This window comes from Microcaecilia unicolor, chromosome 11 (genome assembly GCF_901765095.1).
Source record: "Microcaecilia unicolor chromosome 11, aMicUni1.1, whole genome shotgun sequence".
Classification (NCBI taxonomy): Eukaryota; Metazoa; Chordata; class Amphibia; order Gymnophiona; family Siphonopidae; genus Microcaecilia; species Microcaecilia unicolor.
Genome location: NC_044041.1, coordinates 4,372,236 through 4,399,613, shown reverse-complemented (window position 1 = coordinate 4,399,613; position 27,378 = coordinate 4,372,236). Strand labels below are relative to the sequence as shown.

The 27,378-nt window shown below is 42.7% G+C and overlaps 1 protein-coding gene across 3 annotated transcripts in view; it reads right to left on the bottom strand.

Annotated features, from left to right (window-relative positions):
* The window catches only part of TAOK3 (TAO kinase 3), a 188,713-nt gene that overhangs the window by 144,407 nt on the left and 16,928 nt on the right, over window positions 1-27,378 (bottom strand). For 2 of the 3 annotated variants that reach the window (XM_030220130.1, XM_030220131.1), the window contains exons 2-3: window positions 18,929-19,016; window positions 6,744-6,952 (exon numbers count right to left, since the gene is read on the bottom strand). Coding sequence is in view for 1 of the 3 variants with exons in the window: in XM_030220132.1 (XP_030075992.1) it covers window position 6,573; window positions 6,744-6,862 (120 nt within the window). In the remaining 2 variants the exon portion in view is untranslated. Of the gene's footprint in view, window positions 1-6,572; window positions 6,574-6,743; window positions 6,953-18,928; window positions 19,017-27,378 lie in introns of all 3 variants that reach the window. The other variant, XM_030220132.1, reaches the window with a different exon arrangement.

Here is a 27,378-nt window from a genome sequence, read left to right as displayed (position 1 = left end):
GAGGGAGAGAGGGAGGGCGGGAGGCCGGCCTGGTGCTGTCTGTGTGCTGCTGGGTGGGAGGGAGGCCTGCTGCTGCTGCTGTGTGCTGGGAGGGAGGGAGACCTGATGGTGGGTGCTGGGTGGGAGGGAAGCCTGGTGCTGGGTGCTGCCGGGTGCTGGGAGGGAGGGCGGCTGGACATTTGTGGCTGGAGGGGAGAGGAGGGTTGCTGGACATGGATGGAGGGCAAGAAATGAAGAAGAAAGGAGGAAAGTAAAGAAATAAATGGAAAGGAAGCCCTGGAAACGGAGTTAAGAGAACAGATAGAGAGCAGCAGAATCAGCGATTAGAACCAATATGGATAGAAAAACAAAATCACCAGACAACAAAGGTAGGAAAAATCATTTTATTTTCATTTTAGTGTTTGGAATATGTCAAATTTGAGAATTTACATCTGCTGTCTTATTTTGCACTGGGTATACTGGAGCTGTAACAGCTTACAGAAATGATTTATAATGGAAGAAAATCATGTTATTTTTTTCTCCTATACTAGTATAATATTTTCAATGATGTCTGTTTATATGCGCCATGGCTGGTGTAAGGGGTGTGGCTATCATAGGGGTGGAGTCATATGTGGTGACCCCACCCATAATGAGTACCGGCACTTTGCTATAAATAATTAGATTTTGGGTTGCTGTTTGGGCACTCGGTCTCTGAAAGGTTCACCATCACTGTACTAGAAGATCTGAATATTGCCAGTACCTGATGTGTTAATGGTTACTATATGTTCAAATATTCAGCACTTGGATCTGGGTAGGGCCCAGTGCCGAATATGCAAGTATAAAAACACAGCTGCCAATATGATGAACTTGTAGGTGCTGGGGAGAGATGAGACAAAGGGAGACAGAAAAAAAAAGTCAGTAGGAACTAATTTACCTTGTTTTCTTGGGCTATACGCAGTTTTACAGTTTTCACAGTCTACTTCAGAAAGTCTAGTTTGTTTGTTTTTTTTGTTATTAACTGCCTTAATATCTATACTTCAAAGGAGCAGATGAATCCAGAAACTGGTGGTATGTACCAAAGCAATCCACTATTGAGGGCAGGAAGCCGCCGCTCCCCATGGCAGAACCACTGACGGCTACAACAACTCTATAATGTTTCGATAAAGAATGTCGTGATGCCCAAGTGGCTGTTCTACAAATCTCCTCCAAGATCATCACACCAGTCTCTGCCCTGGACACATAGTCGAAAGAGCTCGCCATTCCTCAGGCAGAGACTGCCCTACCAAGAGGTACGCGGAAGTGATTGCTTACTTCAGCCACTGAGCTATAGTCACAGACTCGGCATAGCCCTGTCTGGGACCAGAAAAAAGCACGAAGAAATGATCCAAACAAAAGAAGTAATCGACATCCTCAAATACCAGAGGATGACTCTACGAACATCTAATAGCCTGAAATCCTCCCTGTGAAATGTGTGTGTGTGTGTGTGTGGGGGGGGGGGGGGGGGGGGGGGGGGGGGGGGGGGGGGGGGGAGCTGAAACAACCTTTGAAAAGGACGGAACTGACCGCAAATTCATCCCAGCTTCGAAATCTGCAGGAAAAGGACTGTACATGACAACGACTGAATCACCAAGACTCGAGGAACCAAACCATAGCCACCAAAAATGCCATCTTCAGGGAAAGAGCCTTGTCAGAAGCGAGACACAGTGGTTCAAATGGTACCTTCTGCATCACCCCTCCCCCCCCATGAAATTCAAACTCCATGATGGACACAAATGGCGCTACAGAGGCCTGAGATGAAGCACATTTCTTAGAACCTGCACCACATCCGAATGCGCAGTCAAGGAAGAGCTCAAGACTCAACCCCAGACCCCAATCCAACGTCACAACCAGAACCTGGAGTGAGCTGTAGGCTAGCCCTTCCTGCAACCCATCCTGCAGAAAAGCCATTTGTGTCACACTGGCACCCGCAAGGACGATCTAGCGTGATTCGTACACCACTCCTCAAAAGTTCACCACATACGCTGAAGAAGTCGAGCGCTTCCTTGCTCAATGCAACATGGCTATCACCACATCATAACAGCCCTTTTTCCTCAATCTCAACCTCTCAAGAGCCAATCCATAAGACCAAAGCGGAAGGGATCCTCTATCAGCACTGGTCCCTGGTGCAGGCAATCTGGCACTACCGGAAACAAAGGCTCGTCCACAAGAAGCTGCATCAAATCTGGAACCACCAAGATAACCAGCTCCTGTGCCGGCTGATCTGGAGAAGGATTCTCTCGATCAAGGGCCATGGAAGGAAAACGTGAAGAATCGCCAACACTGGCCAAGGCTGTAGGACCCAAGATCCTTTCCTCGGCAAAGGACTTGGCCATCTTGGCATACTCCTTGGGCACCATCAGATCAATCTCGGGTGTACCCCACTTCTGACAGAACAGGTGGAACACCTCCAACACCAACTCCCATTCTGCTGAATCAAGGAATGACAACTGAGCAAATCCGCCTGATTTCTCCAACCTGCAAGTGTGTTGTCGACCAGCAGAGCAAGTGTTTCTGTCCAGAAGTCCGCTCGCTACAAGGCTAATGACATGCTCTGTGTACCGCCCGATGGTAGAAGTAGCCCACCGCCATCGTGTTGTCCAAGAGAACGCAAACTGCCTGACCTTTATAGTTCTTATGTATTTATCTCCTGAAAGTCTGCAGTGCACTACTCACAGCTCCAGTTGATTAAAGGGCAACACCGCCCGTCATCAACCATCGCTCCTGTGCATACTGGTGGAGAAAATAAGCCCTTCGCTGGTATCGCTGGTATCCATCACCACCACCATCCACTGCGTAGTTGCTAACAGCATCCCTTGTTGGGGTTGGTGTTGCAAAGCTACCAGCTCATGCAGCGCCATGTCTGAGGCAGCCACAGAAGGTGGCGCTAGTAGTCCTGGTACACTGGCAACCACCTGCAGAGCAGCGAGAGCTGCAGCAGGCGCAAGTGTGCTCTCACCCATGGCACCACCTCCAGAGTGGTCGCCATGGATCCCAGCACCTAAAACGTAATCCCAGGCCACAGGACTTGGTAACCTCAAGAGACCGCTACCTGAGAAAGGAGCTTGATCCTCCTGCTTTCTAGCAAGATGACCCACCCTTGCACCATTTTGACACACACTCCCAAATAGTGCAGCATCTGGAAAGGAATGAGGTGACCCTTCAAATGCTGATCACTAATTCTAGCGCTTTCAAGAGTGAGAGAAGCCAGCTGGTGGCCAGGAGACTCTACTGTTCTGACTCCACGTGAAGCAGCCAATCATCGCGGTAAGGGTGCACTCAGACCCCTTCCCTCCAAAGAAATGCACCATAACTGTGGCAAACATGCAAGGAGTCATTGCTAGCCCAAAGGGCAGGGCGCAAAACAGAAAATGCTGCCCCAGGACAGCAAAGCACAAAAATCACTGATGCGGAGGCCAATCAGGAATGTACAAATAGGCTTCCTTCAGATCTAGAGCTATCAGAAACTCTCCCAGCTGCATCACAGCCATCACGGACTTGAAGGTTCCCAAGCAGTAATGGCGCACCCGCAGAAACTCGACCTTCTGGAAACTGAGCCCAGAACAGAAGGAACCTCTTTTCTGAGTTACCACAAAGTAAAAGGAGTACAGATCTGTGAGCACTGTGTGGTACTGGTTCCGCTGCCCCCACCTCGAGGAGGGCTGTAACTGTATAGTCGATCGCCACTCAATTGGCGACCATGGCATACTGAGACTCCAAAAAGGAATCTCTGACTGGCGTTGAGAACTTCAACCTGTAACCAGTCTCTGATAAGATAGAGAACCCATCGGTCCGAAGTGATCTTGGTCCACTATTCATAGAAAAGGGTCAGCCGACCCCCTATCCAACACACGGAAGAGAGGATCAGTGCCCCATCTTAGCAATTAACGTCCAGGAGCTCCCAAGCCAGGTCACCACTCCTGAAAACCTCTCGTCACCACGAAAGGAAGGCCACAGTTGGAATCTGGTGGGCAGAAAAGGCCCAGAAGGCTGGCCTGGCCGGTACCGCTGGGTCCCAATAAATTGAGGTTGCGATGCTCGCATCATAGGGGCTGATTTAGGCTTATCCTTGGAAGGCGCTGAAATTTTGGAATCACCCAAATCCTTAATGATCTTCCCAGATCCTCCTCAAAGAGTAGCTTAGTAAGCCACTGCTTCGACGCTATGTCTGCTGCCCAATGGCACAGCCACAATAACCGGCGCAGTCACTGCCAGAGCTACCTGCTTGGCCAAAGCCTGCACTAAATCTCATACAGCATCAGCCAAACAGGCCAACTAGATTCAATGCGTGGAGCTGCGAGCGCCAACGAGTAACTCCAGGTCCTGCTCCAGCCAGCTAAGGCACGCTCTGGCTGCACAAGAGCTACCAATTGACGCCTGCAATGCCACAGCGAAAACCTCAAATGAACGCTTCAAAGAAGCCTTCAACCGCCGGTCCTGCATATCCTTAAGTATCACCTCGCCTTCCACTGGCAGAGTGGTCTTCTTGGTGACCGTCGACACCAGAGCATCCACTTTAGGGAGAGAAAATCTATCAATATAGTCAGCACCCACAGGGTAGAGGCAAGCCATAGCCCTCGCCACTTTAATACCTCCATTAGAATTGGGCCACTGCTCTGAAATCAGATCCTGAATGGCGACAAGCACTGTAAATGCCATAGAAGGCCGACGTGTGCAGACTATCTTCAGATTGATCATAGATGCTGTCTGCGCCTCAAGAGTCAGCAAAATTCAACACCTCCAAGGCACCCGAAATGAGAGACGACAGCTCATCCCTGTGAAAACTCCGGATGGCTCTAGGGTCATCCTGTTCCTCTTGGGGGAGCTCACCTTCCTCCACCTCCTCTAGCCTAAAGGGCCGAGAAGTTTTGCCCTAGCCCGCCATGTGCCTGCGCCTCTGCATGGAGTCCTCCAAACATGGACTGAGGCAGCTGAACAAGATCTCTAGAACCTGGGGAACAGAGCAGGTTGTGGCTGATGGAATGCCCGCTTCAACAGATAAGCCTGGAGCATGAAGAGAATAAAGCCAGGGAAGAACAAATTGCCAGACATCCTGGTCTTGCTGCCCCCACTGGAACACCCTCAAAGGCCACAGCAACCTCCCTGGAGCTGCCACCAGACGAGTTCTCCAGATGCCAGGGATCAAAGGCAGTCAGCTGAGAGGTGGTTGCCCCTGCATCCTCAGCCATGGGCAAAATGGAGCGCATGTCAGAAGCCTCCGCACAGGAACCCCCCCCTCCACGGCTCTGAAGACACTGAAGCACTGTCAGCTCCCACGCTGTCTGTACACCCAGCACTGCAAAGGCCCGAAGCGATGCGCTCACCCTGCAGTGTGAACAGTGTTTGACTGTTCCCACCATCATAGCGCTGCTTGCTAACACGGACCGCGAGGCCAGGAGAAGCTAAACAACAAACACACTCACTCCAGGGAGAATGGCGCTCCGATCCCAATGTGGGTCTCAGGAGGAGCCCAACGGCACTCCTAGCTCCCAAGAGCTGTTCAGGCACAGGTTTCCTCTTAATCCAGTTAGGCTTAGTTTTGTTGGGTTTTTTTATTTGTTTTTTAAACAGCTGAAAACACTGCCTCATTGCTCTTTTTTTTTTGTGAGGAAGGCAAGAGCAATACAGCCAGAAACCCAAAGGGAGCATCCTGTACTAAGGGGAACAGCGGGGTAACTCAGGGACCTTGAATTCAGGTATGCCTTCAAAGTTGGCACCACTAGCCACACACCCAAGGCTCAACTGGCCAAACGACCCAGGAGCCTTCCCCAACAGTCAAATTCAGGTTACAATTCAATTTATTATTCAGGAACTTATATGTAATACCATAATGTATCCTTCTTTTATCATTTATGTACGCACCTTAATGCAATACCACTTTAATCCTTATGCCTAAAACGATTTCTCTATAATTGATGACCTAACATATGTTACAATCTAATCTATCACTCAGGAACCTATATGCAATACCATAATGTATTATTCTGTACCATATATGTACGCACCTTAATGCAATACCATTTGTAATTCTGTTAACCGGAAATGGCAACCGCCACTACGGCAAGTGTAAGCCACATTGAGCCTACAAATTGGTGGGAAAATGTGGGATACAAATGCTACAAATAAATAAATCTGTCCACCACCTGCTGGAGACAGAGATATACTGAAGGAACCTTCTTTCAGTGTTCTCTATCTCCACCTGCTGGTAGACGGATACAACCCCACCAGTTTCTGGATTAATCTGCTGCTGATGCTATGGAAATTAAAAAAAAAAAAAAAATCGACAAAAAGCCCAGCACAGCTGCAAATGAAGGCTCATGACACCACAGACCAGAGGCAGACTCCATTGAAATGGAAGCCCAAATAAGAAAATGTCAGTTTTTATTTATTTCATTTATATCCCGCTTATCACCTAACTGGGTGATAATTATGCTTGTTTTTGTTGTATTTAACACTGATATAAAGCAATGATAAAAACAAAAGATCTCACAAACAAGGTCACAAAAACTTTGTTGCTCATCCCTTTGCACTGAACTGAAAACCAGACACTAGTTCACACTGTAAGGCTCAAAGGACTGGGCTAAAACATCAAAAGCTTTTTGTTATACGTTTCTTAAGAAAGGAATGACTGGGGAAGGAAAAAATATACGCATTGGTGAGCATAAAGACCTTGGGTAAGAAGAGGATCAGATGAAAGTTAACCAAATAATGCAATTAATCCCACTTACAAATAGACAGCTCCAAAACTTCCATGTCCAATTTCGTGTAAGTCAATGAACAGCTCCTCAGGATCTTCCTTACAGAACAGGTCAGCTATTTCTGGGTCTTTTGGCACCCCCCTACGCATGTTTGATGGTATTACAACCTTGCTTGTTCTTTAAGTTTCCAGGCAGTTTTGGCCCTCATCGAAAAATATGTCTGGCTTAAAGTTCAGCACCTGAAAGCAAAAGTGAAATTCAGCTTTAGGTGGACAGACATTTTCAGAAATTCCAGCATATTGGTTTGTCAAGGTACTTCCTCTTTAAAGTGTTAAGATGTGATTATAAATATCCCTAAACACCTAGTGCAGAGGTCTGAACCCAGTTCGCAGGACACACTAGCCAGATTTTTAGGATACCCACAATGAATATCTATGAGATAAATTTGCATTCATGTACTGCCTTCATTGTAGGTTTACCTCTTTCATGCATATTGTGGATATCCTAAAAACCTGACTGGCTAGGCTTGTCCCGAGGACTAGGGTGAGGACTCCTGAGCTAGTGTAAAAGCACATGGCTTTTCCCATTCAGGTTTTCAGTTTCTAAACCAGGGGTAGGCAACTCCGGTCCTCGAGAGCCGCAGGCAGGTCAGGTTTTCAGGATATCCACAATGAATATGCAGGAGATAGATTTGCATACCAAGGAGGCAGTGCTTGCAAATCTATCTCCTGCATATTCGTTGTGGATATCCTGAAAACCTGACCTGCCTGCGGCTCTCGAGGACCGGAGTTGCCTACCCCTGTTCTAAACCATTAGAAGAACAATCCTACTAACCATGTTAAGGTAGCACCTATATTTGATTACACACTTAATGAAGACATACAGATAAAATGCTGATAAAATCTCACTTGATGTAAGAGACAGCTGCAAGTGAACACTAAAAGGTAGCAATCAAGCTCGTAAGGCTGACAGTTGGGTGATTTTCGATACGGCAGGTGGTGGTGGTGGTGGTAAGGGTAAAATACAAAGTACAGGCGAATAAACCAGCAGAGACGCATGTTTATTTATGTCTGCTCCAGTGCCACTAGCTGCACATATAAAACACCAACTTTACAAGGGAAAGGATACATGTACTCTCTTTTTCATATGTATACCAGCCTCAGCCACTTAAGTGGCCACTTTCAAAATTAAGTTCTAAATCTGCTAGGTTTTATGCTTCAGTTCATGTCTATTCATATAAATATCCTAACTTTAAGCAAAGCCTAATGATTGGAGAAATGAGATGTAAAACTTTCTCCAAATGACATCTCTTGTGGCTTTACTTTATCTCCCACTTAGACTGAAAGCTCTTGATAAAGACAGAAATGTAATACAAAAATGATGAACTGGCCTCTGAAAGCAGTTTTCATGATTAACAGTAGTCTAATGCTTATGCTAAGCATATAAAAAGAATACCAGTTTACATTCATTGTGGATATCTTGCAAACCAGAACAGTTTGTATTTGAGGGGCTGGAGCTGTTAGGTACCGGTGCCCGCATATGGTTCTGATACCATGATGGCTGCACAGGTGCAGCTTTAATATGTCAAAGTTTACATGAATGAATGGAAAACTGCAACTGAAGATAATTTCAGTCAGTATTTGATTATTTAAAAATAGTTATCTGCCAGTTCTGTTATTTTATAGGAAACCCAGCAAAGTATGCACATTTGTTTTTACATATCTGCTGTTCTGACAACTTTCAAGTACATTGACATCATTCAACATAAAGGGATCTTTCACTTGCTCATCTTCCAATGTGGTATATATCATTCAGTGTAAAAAATGTAACGAAGGATGCTATATTGGAGAAACAGGCCAGATGCTTAAGACAAGATTCAATTTACATAGACATCATATGAACAATACTGGTGCCAGCAGGGTTCCCACGCCTGTTGGTCAACATTTTACAGGACCAGGACACTGTACCAGTGATTTCACAGTGAGAATCCTCAAAGGTAACTTTAAAACCATACAAGAACGTAAGACCTTTGAAGTCAGAATGATTGAATATTTTAACACCCAACAGAAAGGACTTAACAAGGATCTGGGGTTCCTAGCCCATTATAAACCATAAAGCTGTATGTCTCTGTTGATCACCCCACCCCTCACCTATCCACACCCATCCTGTTAGAATATCAATGATATGCTTTGATGTCCCCATGCATACCTCCTACCCACCCCCATCCTCCCACCCTGTCAGACTGTCATAGTAATGCTTGAATGTTTTCACTTATATACACTGTCAGCTAGCACATTTGCTTATTTCCGATCTGAGGAAGAAGGGCAACCTTCGAAAGCTAATCAAGAAATGTATTAAGTTATGTCCAATAAAAAAGGTATCATCTTCTTTTGTTTGATTTCTATTGATAACCTTAAGAGTGGACTAACACGGCTACCACACTCCTCTACTTAAGTACATTGACACAAATTAATTCATCCATGAGGTATGACCAAGGCAACAAAACATAGAAAATACCAAGAAAAAAAGCCCCATTTTAGATGTGATAGGAAATAGGAAAAAAATAAACTGTCAAGTTAGTGAGCAAGTGTTATGCTACTAACATTCAATTTATGCTATTTTTATGTTAATACTTCTGAGCAGTAAAAGACATATTAAATATCTTCAAAGGGCATGTGTGGGTGCAAAGGAACAGATTTAAGAATAATAAGACTGGTGGAACTTCCCATTTTTGCCTCTCCAGGCCAACAGGGGTAGTTACAGAACTATGGTAAAATAATACACTTTAAGGAAAGGATATTTATCACAGTCACTAGCCAGTGGTACCTCAGTACCATAGGTTAGTGATTCCTGTGCTAAATGTCAATTTGCATTGCTGCAGGTATTGTATTCCTAGCTGCAGAAATGCATGTAGAAGGCCACAAGTCAAGTCCGCTACCTCTTGAAGGAGCTGTGAAGAAAAGTCCACCACCCCTCCCTTCCCAATAACTTATCAGGGCTTTCACTGGTGACCAGAGGGTGGGCAGGTATCCCCAGTTGCTCCTGCTCAAGAACCCCAAGTCAAAATGGTAATGGTGCTTGTAATCCGCCAACTCCCATCAATAGGTTCAAAGCAGATAACACAAAATACAGATTACAAATGAGAAATAATAAAAAAAAAAAGACAAAAAAACAGAAGATGAAAAAAAAATGAAGTCCAACAAAATTTTTTAAACACATTCTGCTGGATTCTATATATTGCGCCTAGTATTCCATGCTGAAATCTAATCGTATTCCATACGAACACGCGTAAGTTAATTGGCTTAAGCCAAACAGCATTTTTTAACAGCACTTAACAAGCAATAATGAGCACTAACTGGCAATAATTACAATGCATGCATAATTTGTTAAGCATAATCTGTATTGAACTGTGTTTTAATTCTAAAGCACGCAGTTCAAAAGGGGAATGGCCATGGGCATTCTCAAATTTACACTCATTGCTGTAGAATAAGGCCCAGTCCACGTAATTCTATGCACAGCGATTTACACCATGTTTTTGTTGGGGTAAATGGAGGCATGTAGTTTAGACGCTGGGATATAAGCAGCACATTTTATATATCGCACCTAAATCTTATAGAATACACTTAGGCGGGAATGTTTTCCGTGTGGATTTTTTTTTTTTAAGCGCCATATATAGAATCTGGCCCATAAGGGCATCTTATCAAGCCACAGTAGAGGTTCCCGCACAGAAATGCCAACGAAGCCCAGTCAACGTGAATAGGCTTGGTCAACGGTATCGCGCCAGGGACTGCTAGAACGGCTTGATAAAAGAAGCTCCGTCTTCAGTTGTCCTTAATGGAACAGGAAAAGAACACCATGTAAAACTGCCCAATAGGGGTCCCACTTGGGGGTCAAGCTGCCAAAGGCCTTATTTTATTTTTGACAAGCACCTGTACAAGATTGTTAACAACAAATTGTCTTGTTGGTGGACTTGATAGTCCAATAGTGGATGAATTACATTATTTTGAGAACAAGAACACAATTAAAAACTATAAGGCAAGTTCATGAGAATTTTCCTCAAGGTGAGTTTAGTTCAACAATTCAAAGACTTATTGAGTACTGATAATTTTAGATTAGTTATTCAGAGCTTGGCTTTACCTCATTTTAAATTATTGAAATTCCCTTTTTTGGGGGGGGGCCTACCAGCATATTGTTTTCGTTCATAAAAAACTTAGCAGCATGCCTATTAATGAGATTCTCGTTATGAGCACATTTCACCTACCTTGGTAAAGCTACATTGAGTCTGCCAAAAAACTAAAAGTCCATTTAAGATTTTAACCTTGGTTTACAAGGCATCATACAGTGAACTATCAACTTCTCTTGCTGCTACTTTAAGACTCTATTATATAACTAGGCCTTTACGTTCATCTCAGAAAAGGTCTTTTGGAAGTTCCACCATTCAAACAGATCCATCTCAAGGAGCCCCAGTCTATTTTTTGTGTGTGACTGCACCTCAAATATTCTGTTCAATTCTGGTCGCCGCATCTCAAAAAAAGATATAGTGGAATTAGAAAAGGTGCAGAGAAGGGAAACAAAAATGCTAAAGGGGATGGGACGACTTCCCTATGAGGAAAGGCTAAAGCGGCGAGGGCTCTTCAGCTTGGAGAAAAGGCGGCTGAGTGGAGATATGATAGAGGTCTATAAAATAACGAGTGGAGTGGAAAGGGTAGACGCGAAGCTCAAACACAAGCTGCATTACTTAATTAACAATGTAGTGCTATGCATGCATTTGCTGACTTCCACCTTTTTGCTTGTGTTGTGCAATAAAGACTAATAATGCACATTAAATGGCAAATATATACGTTATTATCTTAATGCAGGTTAGTAATGACCCCTCTAACATGGCTTCCCAGTCTAGAAATTTTCATCATGAAAAGGGCCTGTTCAGCAGTAAATTGACTGGTAAAAATGGTACAGGAGATTAGATAAGAGGTGACAGGAGACGGGCAAGTTATGTGTAAGATTTATTATTAAAGGTTTCTCCTGCTTTCTCATCATAGAAGCAGCCTCCTTCAGTAAAACGAGGTATGACCGCCCTTCCTTTTTCACTGGTCTTATTTACGTACACCATCTTCCTTACATAGTCTGTGTTCTTGTGTTTTTCTCAGCCCTTTCCCAGGCAATTACAGTTGCCTTTCAGTTGTGGTTAAACACCGAAATAGCACTGTACTTCATTTCTGCTAAGAAATGGTGGTTGGGGAGGGGTAGGGGGAAGCGTTCGCTGACAAAATGAAAAAGGGCTTTAAACAAGCATGACCTCCTGTAACTTCCTCTTTATGGTGAAGAGACTTAGAATGAGTTATATCTATCTATAACCTAACAACTGGCTGTGCGGGTGCTTAAAAACGGCACACATGGTTAAGCTGCTTTGGAAATAAAAGGCACAGCTGCTGAGAAAGAAGTTTCAAGAAAAAGTGTGCGGTAAACAAAAATTTGTGATAAAATGGAGCATGCATGCCGGGGGAGGAAGACCATATAACTAAAGTTATAGAAACCACTGTAATAAGATGGCTGATACATGGTCCACACATGTTCTTCTCACAGCATGGGTGTAGAGATTACCTCCATCGTTTCTTTAACTAGCTGACCTCCATGAGGAAGAGAGTGAGAACAGAGTCTAGACACCCCTCCACAGACAATAAGAAGAGAGAAACTAAAGTGTGAAATCAGAGATAAACGAGGCGAAGTGCCCATCGGTGCACGGAGCCAACATTAACATGGCGCCGTGCACCGATGGGCCCTCGTGCCCCAAGCAGCGGGGAGCGAGCGAGGGGGGAGAGGTCAGGACCCCACCTCGCAGGTGCTCCCCGCTGTGAGGGGCAGGATCAAAGGGGGGGGGGGGGGTTTAAAACCCCTGGGCTGAGCTCGGACGGCCTCTTCGGCGTCCGAGCACCAGCCAGCAAGCCAGCGCGTCCGAGCAGCAGCACAGAAGGTCCACGTGCGTGTGGGAGAAGGGAGACGCGGACACTAGCCAGCGGTTAAGGCTGCAGCGGCGAGCACAGGAGCAAGTTCGTCGGGGTGAGTGCCTGCGTGCTTACCTGCATGTCTGCTTCCACGTCGTGGCGGGATGGGTAGCCGTGAGGGCGCATGGGAGCGGGTTTGCAGCATGGATACCGCAGTGCGGTGGTTTCCCCGATTTCCGAGGGCGATTTTCCGCCCACGTGTCTCCCTCCTCGGCCTGGGGTTGCCCATCGCTACCCGCGCATGAGGAAGAGAGTGAGAACAGAGTCTAGACACCCATCCACAGACAATAAGAGGAGAGAAACTGAAGTGTGAAATCAGAGATCTGTTTACCAAGCCCCAAGCGAACAGAATGGCCACAGGGCTTGGATTATTTCTCCCTGGGCTAGAGAAAGGTGGCACACCATAAGGCCAAGCAGTCTCTCCTTGGGCCCCAAGAGCACACGGTGCAGAAGGCAGAGATGAGACAGCAATGTGTTAGAATGGTGGTGGGGGAAGGGGATCTCTCTAGCTTTCAAAAGCAGGAAGAACACCAAGATAGTTAAAATATATCCCCAGCCTCCTTCCCTAAAAGTCACTCTTCATCATTTTTTGGGTGTTTCCATTTGGTTAACTACAACAACTACAGAAGGAAATTATTTGCAAGAGGACCTTGCAAGACTGGGTCTCCAAATGACAAGTGACCTTTAATGTGAGCAAGTGCAAAGTGATGCAAGTAGGAAAGAGGAACCCAAACTATAAGAACATAAGCGCCATACTGGGCCAAAACCAACGGTCCATCTAGCCCAATATCCTGCTGCCAACAGTGGCCAATTCAGGTCACAGATACCTGGCAGAAACCCAAATAGAAGCAACAGTCCACGCTATCAAGCCCAGGGCAAGCAGTGGAGTAGCCTAGTGGTTAGTGCAGCGTGCTTTGATCCTGGTGACCTCGGTTCAATTCCCACTGCAGCTCCTTGTGACCTTGGGCAAGTTATTTTAACCCTCCATTGCACCAGATTATAAAACAAAAAAGCACACACCCCATAGATTTTGAGCCCTCTAGAGACAAAGGAAGTACCTGCATTATGTGTACAGTGGCTGCAAATGTCTAGTAGCACTATAGAAATGATTAGTAGTAATAGTGGTAGTAGTATGCCTGCTAAAACCTAGCATAAATCCTGGTACCCAAGTTCAGCATGGAGACCCATTATTGTAGCATGGAATACTGCTATTATTTGGGTTTCTGTCCAGTACTTGAGACTTGGATTGGCTACTGTTGGAAACAGGATACTGGGCTACATGGACCACTGGTCTGACCCAGTATGGCTAGTCTTATGTTCTTATGACTTTTCCTCCAGGAACTTGTCCAATTCTTTTTTTAAACCCAGATATGCTAACCAGGGTTACCACATCCTCCGGGAACAAGTTCCAGAGCTTAACTATTCTTTGAGTGAAAAACTATTTCCTATTTGTTTTAAAAGTATTTCCATGTAATTTCACTGAGTGTACCCTGGTCTTTGAACTTTTTGAAAGAATAAATAATCACTCCACTTTTACCCATTCTACACCACTCAGGATTCTATAGACCTCAATCCAGGGGCGTAGCCAGACAGCAGATTTTGGGTGGGCCTAGGCAAAAGTGGGTGGGCACCAAGTGTTCTCCTCCCAACAGCAAAAAAAAAATCTCAGCTGGTGGGAAAATGTTTGTCTCCACCTTGGCAGTCTGCAGGAAGCATGCGCTGAAAACTGAGCATGCGCAGGTGCCACTTAGGAATGGATCCTAAGGAGCTTAGATGAGATTGGGTGGCAAAGCCGGTGGCGGGAGACGGAGATGGTGCTGGGTAGACTTATACGGTCTGTGCCAGAGCCGATGGTGGAAGGCGGGACTGGTGGTTTGGAGGCGGGGATAGTGCTGGGCAGACTTATATGGTCTGTGCCCTGAAAAGGACAGGTACAAATCAAGGTAAGGTATACACAAAAGTAGCACATGTGAGTTTATCTTGTTGGGCAGACTGGATGGACCGTGCAGGTCTTTTTCTGCCGTCATCTACTATGTTACTATGTTACTATCTTGGAGAGCAGTGTTTTTGTTACCATCAGGGGGAAGTCCAGCTGGCCGAGCTAAGTGTGTGCTACTGTTGGGTGGGCCTGAACCCTAACTGGGTGGGCCTCGGCCCACCCAGGCCCACTTGTGGCTACGCCACTGCCTCAATCATATCTCACGTCATCCATCTCTTTCCCAAGCTGAAGAGCCCTAACCTCTTTAGCCTTTCCTCATATATGAGGAGTTCCATCCTGTTATCATTTTGGTCGCTCTTCTTTGAACCTTTTCTAATTCCACTATATCTTTTATGAGACATGGCAACCAGAATTCAATGCAATACTCAAGCTGAGGTCGCACCATGGAGCGACACAGAGGCATTATAGTCTTACCATTCCTTTCATAATAATTCCTAGCATGCGGTTTGCTTTTTTTTTTTTGCTGCCGCCACACACTGGGCAGAAGGTTTTAAAGTATAGTCGCACTCACACACACAAGGAGTGACACGGGCTGCATACACCGAAGCAGGACATGTTTATCCACTCCTACCCAAGCAGAGATAATATTTAACCATCTCTCTGACCTTATGTGCAACTTTCTTTAAAATTAGTCACCTTATTTTCTAATTCCTCTTCTCTCTTACCTATCTACATGTTCCATCTTTGCTTATGCCCTACACCGTCAATTAAAATGTTCTATTACGTATTGTGTTGACATTGTAAGTAATATACTATGCTATATGTTGTATTGTTATTTGAATATTTTTACTGTTGTAATTGTCTAATGCTCATGCTTGATTTATCCTTATTGTACACAGTCTTGGGTGAATTCCTTCAAAAAGGCGGTAAATAAACCCTAATTAATAAATAAATAAAATAATGACACCTAGATCTTTTCTTAGGAGCTGAGTCGGGAGCTAGGATTTGTATTCAGCTATGTGATGCAAGGTTTCACACTAGGGAGTCACTACCCAGGAATAAGGTTTAGGTGTCAGTTGATATTACGCTGAAACCCTCTGTTCAGTGTGTGGCGGCAGCTAAGAAAGCAAACAAAATGTTAGGAATTATTAGGAAAGAAATGAAAAACAAAAATGAGAATGTTATAATGCCTTTTATCGCTCCATAATGTGACTGCACCTCAAATTCTGTGTGCAATTCTAGTCACCACATCTCAAAAAAGATATAGCAGAATTAAAATAAGGTACAGAGAAGAGTGACGAAATTAATAAAGGGGATGGGACAACTTCCCTATGAAGAAAAGTTAAAATGGCTAAGGCTCTTCAGCTTGGAGAAGAGACGGATGAGGGCAGATATGATAGAGATCTATAAAATAATGAGTGGATTGGAACAGGTAGACATGAATTGTTTTGTTTACCCATTCCAAAATACTAGGGACTAGGGAGCATGCAATGAAGTTACTAAGTAGTACATTTAAAACAAACTGGAGAAAATATTTTTTCACTCAATGTGTAATTAAACTTGAATTCATTGTCAGAGAATGTGGTAAGAGCAGTTAGCTTATCAGGGTTTCAAAAAGGTTTGAACAATTTTCTAAAAGAAAAGTCCATAAGCCGTTATTAAGATGGACTTGGGAAATCCACTGCTTGTTTCTAAGATAAGCAGCATAAAATCTGTTTTACGGTTCTGGGATCTTGCCAAGTACTGCTGACCTGGATTGGCCACTGTTGGAAACAAGATACTGGGCTTGATGGGCCTGCAGTCTGACCCAGTATAGCAACTCTTATGTTCTGATACTTGACAGTCACACATATCTTTAGTGAATGCGTCTGGTAAAAACAAACAAGGTGCCATGTTGAGTCAGCTTAAACACCTATAATTTAACTTTGGGAAATTCTTTGTAGCTGTTTAGGTAAATTCCATCATTTTGCCACTTGACAGGAAAAAGATGCTGATAACATAGATCTGTAAAGTACTTTTCTGGGATTCGGACAGAGAAATTCAAGAGTGGAGGAGTGGCCTAGTGGTTAGGGTGGTGGACTTTGGTTCCCACTTCAGGCACAGGCAGCTCCTTGTGACTCTGGGCAACTCACTTAACCCTCCATTGCCCCATGTAAGCCGCATTGAGCCTGCCATGAGTGGGAAAGCGTGGGGTACAAATGTAACAAAAAAAAACAAAAAGATAGCATCCAGCTGCAGTGTTGCCAGGTGGGCGGTTTTACCGCCCAATTGGGCAATTTTCCGCGACCCGCCGCGGGCAATTTTTGCCCGCGGCGGGTTGCGGTTTTTTTGGGCTGCTTTTTGGGCTTCAGGGCGGTTTTTTGGGTGGCTTTTTCGGCCGCGGGGGGCGGGGTTAGTGACGTTTTTGGGCGGGGTTAGTGACGTTTTGGGTGGGGGCCGATGACGTGGGAGGCGGGGCCGATGATGGGGGAGGCGGGGCTGGTGACGGGGGAGGCGGGGGTTGATGACGGCGGGGGGGGGGGGTTTGAGTTGGGGCGGGTTTGGGCGGGTTTTGTGCTGGATTGGGTGGGAAAAAATTTTTCCACCTGGCAACACTGTCCAGCTGACCAAATTATGATTTGGTAACAATAAAAGTTAAAAAAAAAAAAAGCAAAACAGTGAAGATGACTAACAAAACAAAAATAATCAAAATTAAAAAAAAAAAAAAAAAAAAATCAAATTTGTATTTCAAAATAAAAATACATAAAAGAATTAAAAATGAAAAAGACGGCACTTGTTTATAAAAAATACACACTTTATAATTAAAGGATAGCAGGGAGAAAGGGACTCGACACAGCTGTGTTTCGGCGTGCAGGCCTGCGTCAGGAGTCTTCTCACGTGTGTTGATTTTTAATTCTATCCAATTATAAAGAAAATATGTCTGTCTCTTTTTAAAACTGTAGCGTTAAATGATCCTTGTAACAAAGTGAGGCAAAAAGCATCAGAGCAACGTCTGATCTCTGTGAGCTTGACCATATTCAATGTGAAAAATCAAAGTGCATAGTTTTCAAATAGCTGGAATAGAATACACTAATCGAGCTGCTGTGTTTCGAAGAGTGTAACTTCTTACAAACATTTACTCCACAGCCTACATTTAGTACGTTACAATAATCCAGGAAACCCATATTAGGAGATCTGAATACTTGATGCATCACAGAGCTTTTCCATGTCTCTATGCCAGCTAACTGCCTTGAAACTATGAAAGAGGGGAAGGCAAGGTTATGTTGTAGTGTCTGATATGGAGAGAGATATCGCTTGTTGACCATGAAACTAGATGGTGTGAAAATGAGCTTTGTTTGTATGCTACCAACACCAAACAAGGGGATTTCTTTGAAACCTTAATGGAAAAAGGTAATGCTGTTTGGGAATAACCTTCCAGCACAGGGGAGATATGTCTATTTAACAAATTATTCCACCCTGGTTCATTCCAAAGGATCAGTAGGGGACATGCAGAACAGGCAAATTCTAAAAAGATTCACCCAGTAGTTCAATGTGATAGATATTGCAGGATTAAACATTTTATTCTCACTTGCAGGGCTCATATTTGAAATCGGACACACTATGGATGCAGCACTGTAAGAGACAAACAGGTGTAATATGGAGATCACAACAGACCACTGCTGAAGGGGGTGCAATCACATTTGATAGTTTCAACAATTCTTTTACCGTCTCCCCAAAAAGGCTGGCACCGGCCAATTTAGCATGCACTTCTTTAAGCCCTGAAACCCAAAACAAAGCAAACCAGGCCATAAAGGCTGAAGCAAAAATCCTTGAAATGGTCTCAGATGCTGAACAAGTAATATACCACATTCACCAGCTTCTGATACTACTGAGAAAGCAATCTGCACCACTGACACTGGATGACATTATCCGGTTAAGTGGCTGATTTATCTTATTCACCAACAGAAGTGGGACTGCTACAGTGCACACATTTGACATACCAAAAAAAGAAAAGGCAAACAAATTGAGGGAAATAGTAGAGCCACAGCAATGAGAAAACTCCCATGCTTACATGATACAGACTTAGGTCTTAGAAAGTTCTGAAAGAATTTTACATGTAATACTAAACATAATTATATGGCCATTTTTTAAAAGGCATATTTTCCACTCAATACAATATTAGATCATGGTGGATTACAAAACATTAGTTATTCCTATGATGTCACAAAACATGAAAAACATCAATTAAAATTCTAAATTCTCAGGAGAAAATTTAAAAAAACCCCACACAGTACCTTTTTAAGTGTGGCACAAACCATAATCTATGGCTCAGACCCATTATTAAAGGATCATTTCTTGTATTTGCTCTTTCTGCACACGTTTCTATGGAAAGAAAAATAAATATATTTTACACTTGATTAAAAAAGCTAAACATACACTTTTTGCAATATGAGACCAAGTATACATTTCATGTACTGCAGAACATGAAACACTAAAAAAAATAATAAAAACAAAAGACACACAACAACAAAAAATACACAAATGTTCTCTTGATAAATACAGTGCCAAAATTTATCATTCAGGAAATTGCCAGAAAGTAACAGGAATGCTTACTAATTTAGAATCCACTGAGCTTAGCTGAAGAAACAATTACTTGAACAATTTCAGACACAGTACTTAAGAAAAGGCTGTGCAAACTCTGATCAAGATCCATTTAGACTTCAGCAACAGTCCATGTCTCAAAGCAACCAGCAGATCCAAAACGCAGATCGACATCAACAATCTAGTATATTCCTGTATATTTCTTATTTTGGGTGGTAAGGAGTTCCACCATTTGGTTCCTAGGTAAGTGAAGTCTGCAGAGTGGACAGTTTTGTAGATCACTTTTTTGTAATTTGGGAGGCGTAGTCAGAGTTTCTTGCCTCATTTAACATTTCTTTGGTACAATATAGCCTGGAGCTGTGCCATTTAGGATTTGAAAGATAAAGGTACATAATTTGAAGGTAATTCTTGCTTTGATGGGAAACCAGTGGAATTTGATTAATAAATGGGGAGGCACTTTGAAAACATGAGATTTTGTATATGAACCTGCCTGCAGTGTTTTGAGCTGTTTGGAGTTTTTTCAACAGGTACTCCTTACAGCCAGCATATATGGCATTACAATAATCGAATTGGGATAATGTGAATGATTGTACCAATAGTCTGAACGTTTCTGATGAAAAATAGGGTCTGATCCTTTTTAGTTTAACAAAGAGACCTGAAACATTTTGTGGTTATTGAGGAAACCCAAGTATCGAATGTTAAATGTTAGTTTATAGTTATTTATTCATTTAACACATTTATATCCCACATTATCCCACTTAGTTGCAGGCTCAATGTGGCTCACACAATACCGTAGAGGTAGGCTCCAGTTCAGTAATACAAACACATAGTACAGTATTAAGCATGTAACAAACATCAGTATAAAACATCAAGGAAATACAGAGGGGGTAGTGATAGAAGTTTAGTACGGTCCATAGTTTGCTGTGTCGCAGGAAGTTAATTTGGATCAGGGGGGGTCGGCCTTCTTAAACAAGTTGGTTTTCTATAGTTTCCTAAAGTTAAGATGGTTTTGGATAGAACTCACGGTTTGGGGGAAAGCGTTCCACAGTTGTGTACCTATGTAAATAAAATCTGGATGCATAAATTGATTTGTATCTAGTTACACCTAGAACTTTCAGATTATTGTCAACGGTGAATGAAGTGTTGTCAATTGTGAAACTGTTGTAGTCGCTTTGGTCAAATAGGTTGGTAATGACCATGAATTTAGTTTTTTTCTTTATTTAGCTTTAGTCTGGATTCTGAGGCCCACGTTTCGATCAAATTTAAGCAAAGTTTTGCATGTTCTTTTTGAAGCTTATGTATATGGTAACACTGTCAGCATATATGAATGTTTTGAATCCTGCTGTTTCTTGTCTGTTACCTAGTGGTGACATCATTAAAACCCTACGAAAAAAAGATGCACTGGCTCCCACTCAAAGAACATATTACGTTCAAAATATGCACCCTAGTTCATAAAATTATTCACGGAGACGCACCAGTCTACATGCTGACTCAGACCTGATAGACCTACCACCCAGGAATGCTAAAAAATCATCCCGCACATTCCTTAATCTTCACTTCCCAAACTGTAAAGGCCTCAAATACAAACTAACGCATGAGTCAACCTTTTCCTACCTGAGCACACAATTCTGGAATGCGCTGCCGTGCAATTTAAAAACAATCTATGAACTAGCTAACTTCCGAATTCTACCGAAGACTCATCTCTTTAACAAGGAATACAACAATGATCAACAAATATGAACTCCTGTACACATATCCAGAACTGCCTCCATAATATCTACTTGCCAAAATATTAACATGTTTTTTCATTATCATGCTACCCAAGATCCTTTTGCTATTACTAAATGTATACTTCCTCATGTATTTCCACTACTCATGATGTATTGTAAGCCACATTGAGCCTGCAAAGAGGTGGGAAAATGTGGGATACAAATGCAATAAATAAATAAACAAACAGTATGGGCGATAGTGGAGAGCCCTGAGGGACACCGCAGTCCGGTAACCAAGGATAGAATAAGGTTTCTTTCATTTTCACTTTGTAAGATCTTGATTTCAGGAATCCTTGAAACCATTTCTGGACTGTGCCACATATGCTAAAGTTGTCTAGTATATTTAGTAGGATATTATGATCCACTACATCGAATGTGCTAGACAAACTGCATTATTAACATTTAGGTTTTGAAGTTAATCTAAATACTTGTTTTTTTAGGACCGAGCCCTGAAGCAGGCTCCCAAAATATGGACCACTGAACCATGTCCATGCAGGTCAGCATTAAATCAATTTTGCTGATAAAAGTAGTATATATATATATATATTTCTAAGATACTGAAAGATTACAAGAATATATGTGGACCGATGATAACAGTGAATCACTGAGCTGTCCCAGTGTGAAAAGAGTTGTTACTGAGGTCAAGTAAAGAATTTTTAAGTGTAAACTTTGGCTTCTGAGTTAGAGTGTGGACTTACTGCCCCCACTGTGAAGTTGCAGACTGTATAAATTGATTAGTCATATCTTTATAACACATTTCCTTCAGTGTCACTACTACTGATCTTTGAAAATTGAAAAAAAAAAATTCACATTTTTTACTTCTAATATTGTTCTCCAAAGTTTCCACTTTAAGCCTTAAATTACTCAAATCTATAACCACAGTTATCATGAAGTTGTTTAAGTGAATCAGAATCCCTCTCCAAAGTTTCCACCTATGTTGCAGTCTGTTGATTCTGTTCAGAATTAATCTCAAAATCTCTACAAACAGCAGTAAGATCCTTAGCTAATTCATTCACTCAAGAAACCATTACATTAGATAAATCTGTTATAGTTTGCCAAATAATTTCTAAAACAATTACTTGGAGGTTTAATTACAAGCAATCCTGTCTGGGCTACCAAGGCCTCTACAGATGGAGCCATATCCCAGCTCTTGGTCTTGCCTTTTCTAAGCTAAACAACCCCAACCTGTTTAGCCTATCACTACTAAGAGACGTCCTCTCCAAGTCTGCAGCAATCAAAAATGCAGAACACCAAAGCAGACTAAGGGGCTCATTTTCAAAGCACTTAGCCTTCCAAAGTTCCATAGGTTTCTATGGAACTTTGGAAGGCTAAGTGCTTTGAAAATATGCCTCTAGTCCAGAAGATACTTATTAAAAGAGTCTATGCTGCACACTGCGGAAAGCAAGGTGAAATGCTGCTGCACTGCTGAGCGGTTTTAGGATGTTTGGAGACTACTATCAGCTGTCTTGAATGTTTTACTACTTACTGGGAGTAACTTTCTCTCAGTCCCTGTGTTTTTGTAACACCCCTGATGCAGCCATATTGATGAAAAATGGTTACATCGGTACTTTAATAAAGAACATTGGGACTATTTTAATAAAAAGTCATCTTCTGGACTCCAAGTCTGCTTTGCTGCTCTCCCTTTATTAGGGCTGTACTGTACTGAATATTCATATTCAATTCGGCCCGCAATACATTATTCGTATTTCTCAAATAGTGATTTACATTCAAATACAAATAATCCAGGGCTCTACTGTGCTAAATCCTACTGAAGACTACTACTACTACTACTTATTTCTAAAGCGCTACTAGATGTACGCAGCGCTGTACACTTGAACATGAAGAGACAGTCCCTGCTCCACAGAGCTTACAATCTAATTAGGACAGACAAACAGGACAAACAAGAGATAAGGACAAAGAGTAGCAAGATTCCGGAATCCCAAAGAGTAGCAAGATTCCGGAATCCCAAGAGTAAAAAAGATTCTAGAATCCCAGAGAATAGCAAGATTGTCTGCAGAATCCCAAAGAGTAGCAAGATTCCAGAATCTCAAAGACAACTACTACTACTACTTATTTCTAAAGCGCTACTAGACGTACGCAGCGCTGTACACTTGAACATGAAGAGACAGTCCCTGCTCCACAGAGCTTACAATCTAATTAGGACAGACAAACAGGACAAACAAGAGATAAGGACAAAGAGTAGCAAGATTCCGGAATCCCAAAGAGTAGCAAGATTCCGGAATCCCAAAGAGTAAAAAAGATTCTAGAATCCCAGAGAATAGCAAGATTGTCTGCAGAATCCCAAAGAGTAGCAAGATTCCAGAATCTCAAAGACAACTACTACTACTTATCATTTCTATAGCGCTACTAGACGTACGCAGCGCTGTACACTTGAACATGAAGAGACAGTCCCTGCTCCACAGAGCTTACAATCTAATTAGGACAGACAAACAGGACAAACAAGAGATAAGGGAATATTAAAGTGAGGATGATAAAATAAGGGTTCTGAATAAGTGAATAAGGGTTAGGAGTTAAGAGCAGCATCAAAAAGGTGGGCTTTCAGCTTAGATTTGAAGACGGCCAGAGATGGAGCTTGACGTACCGGCTCAGGAAGTCTACTCCAGGCATATGGTGCAGCAAGATAAAAGGAACGGAGTCTGGAGTTAGCAGTGGAGGAGAAGGGTGCAGATAAGAGAGATTTATTATTATTTATTGCATTTGTACCCCACATTATCCCACCTTTTTGCAGGCTCAATGTGGCTTACAGGGTGTTATGGTATAGTCATTACATAATCTTAGATACCGTCGGTAATGAGCTGGAGGTAGAAGAGGAATTGGTTAGAAGGTATTAGGTAAGGTCATGTTAGAGGTGTTTTAAAGCGTTTGGGTGGTATACGGAGTAGTTTGTTTCATCAAGGATTATTTTTGTAGGCCTTGTTGAAGAGAAATGTCTTCAAAGATTTCCGAAATGGAGTTCCCAGGGAGGAATGTAGGGAGAGATGAGAGTGGAGAGGTACTGAGGAGCAGCAGAGTGAATGCACTTATAGGTCAATAAGAGGAGTTTGAACTGTATGCGGAAACGGATAGGAAGCCAGTGAAGTGACTTGAGGAGAGGGCTAATATGAGCATAACGACACTGGCGGAATATTAGTCGTGCAGCAGAATTTTGAACAGATTGAAGAGGAGAGAGATGGCTAAGTGGGAGACCTGTGAGAAGCAAGTTGCAATAGTCTAAGCGAGAGGTGATAAGAGCGTGGATGAGGGTTCTGGTAGTGTGCTCAGAAAGGAAAGGGCGAATTTTGCTGACATTATAGAGAAAGAAACGACAGTTTTTAGCAGTCTGCTGAATATGTGCAGAGAATGAGAGGGAGGAGTCAAAGATGAAAAACACTTGATATTTGATTTCACATTGCTTCTTTTATTACTTATGTTAAAGCTCAATACCCATTATTCGTTTTCAGTTGAATAATATTTGTCATTATTCATATTTGGCCGAATAGTAAAATATGCTATACAGTACAGCTCTGTTATTATTTTAATCACTCATTTCCGATCCTTAGTTCAAATATATCATTGATGAACTTGGGCAACCAGAACTGTACACAACAGTCAAGTGCGGTTGGATCATGGACCAATTCAGAGGAATAATATTTCCACTGTTGTTCTTCAACTCCTTCCAAATAATTCTTTACACTCAATTTGCTTTTAGGGCAGCCAGTGACGCCAAGATTACTTTCTTAAGTAGTGACTCCTAACTCCACACTCAGCATTTTGTACTTGAAGAGCTGTGATTGTTTTTTCTCTCTGTCCTTTTCATTTGTCCACATTGTATCTCATTTGCCATTTAAATGCCCCGTCTCCTAGTGCCACTTGATCCTTCTATAATACATCATATCCCTCTGTTTTAGCAACTTTACATAATTTTATGTCTGCAAATCTGGTTGCCTCATTTGTCACATATTTTTCCAGAACATTTATTGTGATTGTGTCCGACGACCTTAAAGCTTTCAAAAAGGTAGAAAAAGCGATGGCCAAAGCCAGAAGGATGCTTGGGTGCATAAAGAGAGGCATGACCTGCAGGAAAAGGAGGTGATAGTGCCGTTGTATAAGTATCTGGTGAGGCCTCATTTGGAGTAGTGCGTGCAGTTCTGGAGACCGCACCTACGGAAAGATATAAACAGGATGGAGTCGCTCCAGAGGGCAGCTACGAAATTAGTAAGCGGTCTTGAATGCAAAAATTATAGGGACAGGCTTATGAACCTCAACATGTATACGCTGGGAGAGGAGGGAGAGAAGAGACATGATAGAAACGTTTAAATATCTCAAGGGCATTTATGTACAGGAAGAGAGCCTTTTACAAATGAAGGAGAGCTCTGGAATGAGGGGGCATACGACAAAGTTAAGAGGGAATAGGCTTAGGAGTAACCCAAGGAAGTATTGTTTCACAGAAAGGGTGATGGAGGCGTGGAATGGCCTCCCAGTGGAGGTGGTGGAGTCGAGGACTGTTCCAGAATTTTAAAAGGCATGGGATAAGCATGTGGGATCGCTTCGGAAGAATTAGGGGTTACAGAGGATGGGCAGACTGGATGGGTCATATGGCCTTTATCTGCAGTCATGTTTCTATTGAAAACATGACAGGTTACAGTGTTAACCCTTTTCCACTAGAAAAACTGACAATCCTACTGTTTCCCCTCTTGTGGCCAGTCTCCAGTGCATGGCTGCCCACTGCATCACTTTTAATTTTTTATTTGGAGTCTCATGAGAAACTTGATTAAATGCCCTCTGAAAATCTAAATATATTTTATCCATATTTTTACACCACCCAAATTTTTTTTTTAATTTATATAATAAATTGGTAAAGCAAGACTTCCCTTTATTAAACCTATTTGAACTCATTCTAAATCAAGTTGCGTCAGTGGTCAGGGGCTAAAAATAGACACCTGTGCCATGACACCTTGACATTTTTACCACCTTCAGTGTTAATGAGCCACTGACAAATCAGTAAACAAACCTTAAATGCAGCACATGGAAAAGGGAATCACTCTCTTATAGTCCATTCAATATAAAATTCAAGCCAAGTTTACCAAATATAGGAACAATTACAACATGAATAAAGCATGCAGTGATCACATCCAGCCTAGTTTCTCTGTTGGCAAGGGTTCACAAAAATATGGCAACCACCTCATAATTCCAATTCCTACACTGCAAATATTTTGTCTGCACACTTCTCATATTCCGCAAACTATTTCAGATCATTAAATTCAGGGTTCAAAAATCTCAGCAATGTTAAAACATTAAACAAATCAAAAGGGGTACTATATTCTCAAGAATAAAAATGCCAAACTTGGCACCAGATGTGTGAAAATTGGCAAGTTTCATCGAATAGGGTTATATGTCCCTCTGAATATCAAATTTAAATCAAATGCCTTCCACCCGGGGACCTCGGCAGTTCATACGGAAAGCGAGTATGGTGGGTAAGAAACTGATTTTAAATGCCTGGATAAAAACAGAACCCCCGGACTTCTGGCACTGGAGGAATAGTTTACATGAGCTGTTGATGTTGGAGCGGAGAGGGGTGGGATCCTCTCCTCAAGAGAAGGAAGGTGTTCTTGGGAATCTGGGAGCTGTACATACAATCCTTGGCACCAAAAGCTCGTAGCTTTATTTTAAATCATCTGTAATCTTCATCACAAGATGTGGGTTTTTTTTTTTTTTGAATGGCTAATGTTGGAGTTGGGAGGGGGTAGGGGATAGGGGAGGGAACTTACTACTTCTAAACTTGGTGGAGGGGGGAGAGGGAGGGAGGGGGAAGCAATCGAGGTTAATGTAGTAGTAAGGATGGCTAAGTACATGTGAATTAAGCATACATCTAACTGTATATAGTTGCTACTAGGTTGCGGAATAGTCGGGGGAGCTCAGCTCTTCGGAGCTGGGGGAGAGGGTCATCAGAATACAGGCCCTAAGGCTCCTCCCAGAGGAGAGCGGCTTCAGCATTGGTACAACTCGGGTCTGTGGATGATGTTTAGGTTGCTCCAAGTAGATGGGGGTGGGAGTTCCACCTGCAACAGTTGAAGAATTGCTGATAAACACTTTTATCGAGATGTATGTACTTTCTGTGGAATAGTCTTTAGCAGTGTTTAGCATGATGTAGTATCAACAATTCTTTACCATTTAAGAGAATGGGGAGGGTGGGGAGGGAGGGGTAGGAGGGTGGGATGAAAATTGTTAAAATGTTTGATGACGCATTCTATTTTACAGTTCGCTTGTGGAAGTTACAATGTTGGCATTTCTGTCTTGGTTAGTAATAATTTCTGTCTTGGTTAGTAATTGAATACTCTGTATTGTGTCTGCCATCAATAAAAATGTTGAAACCT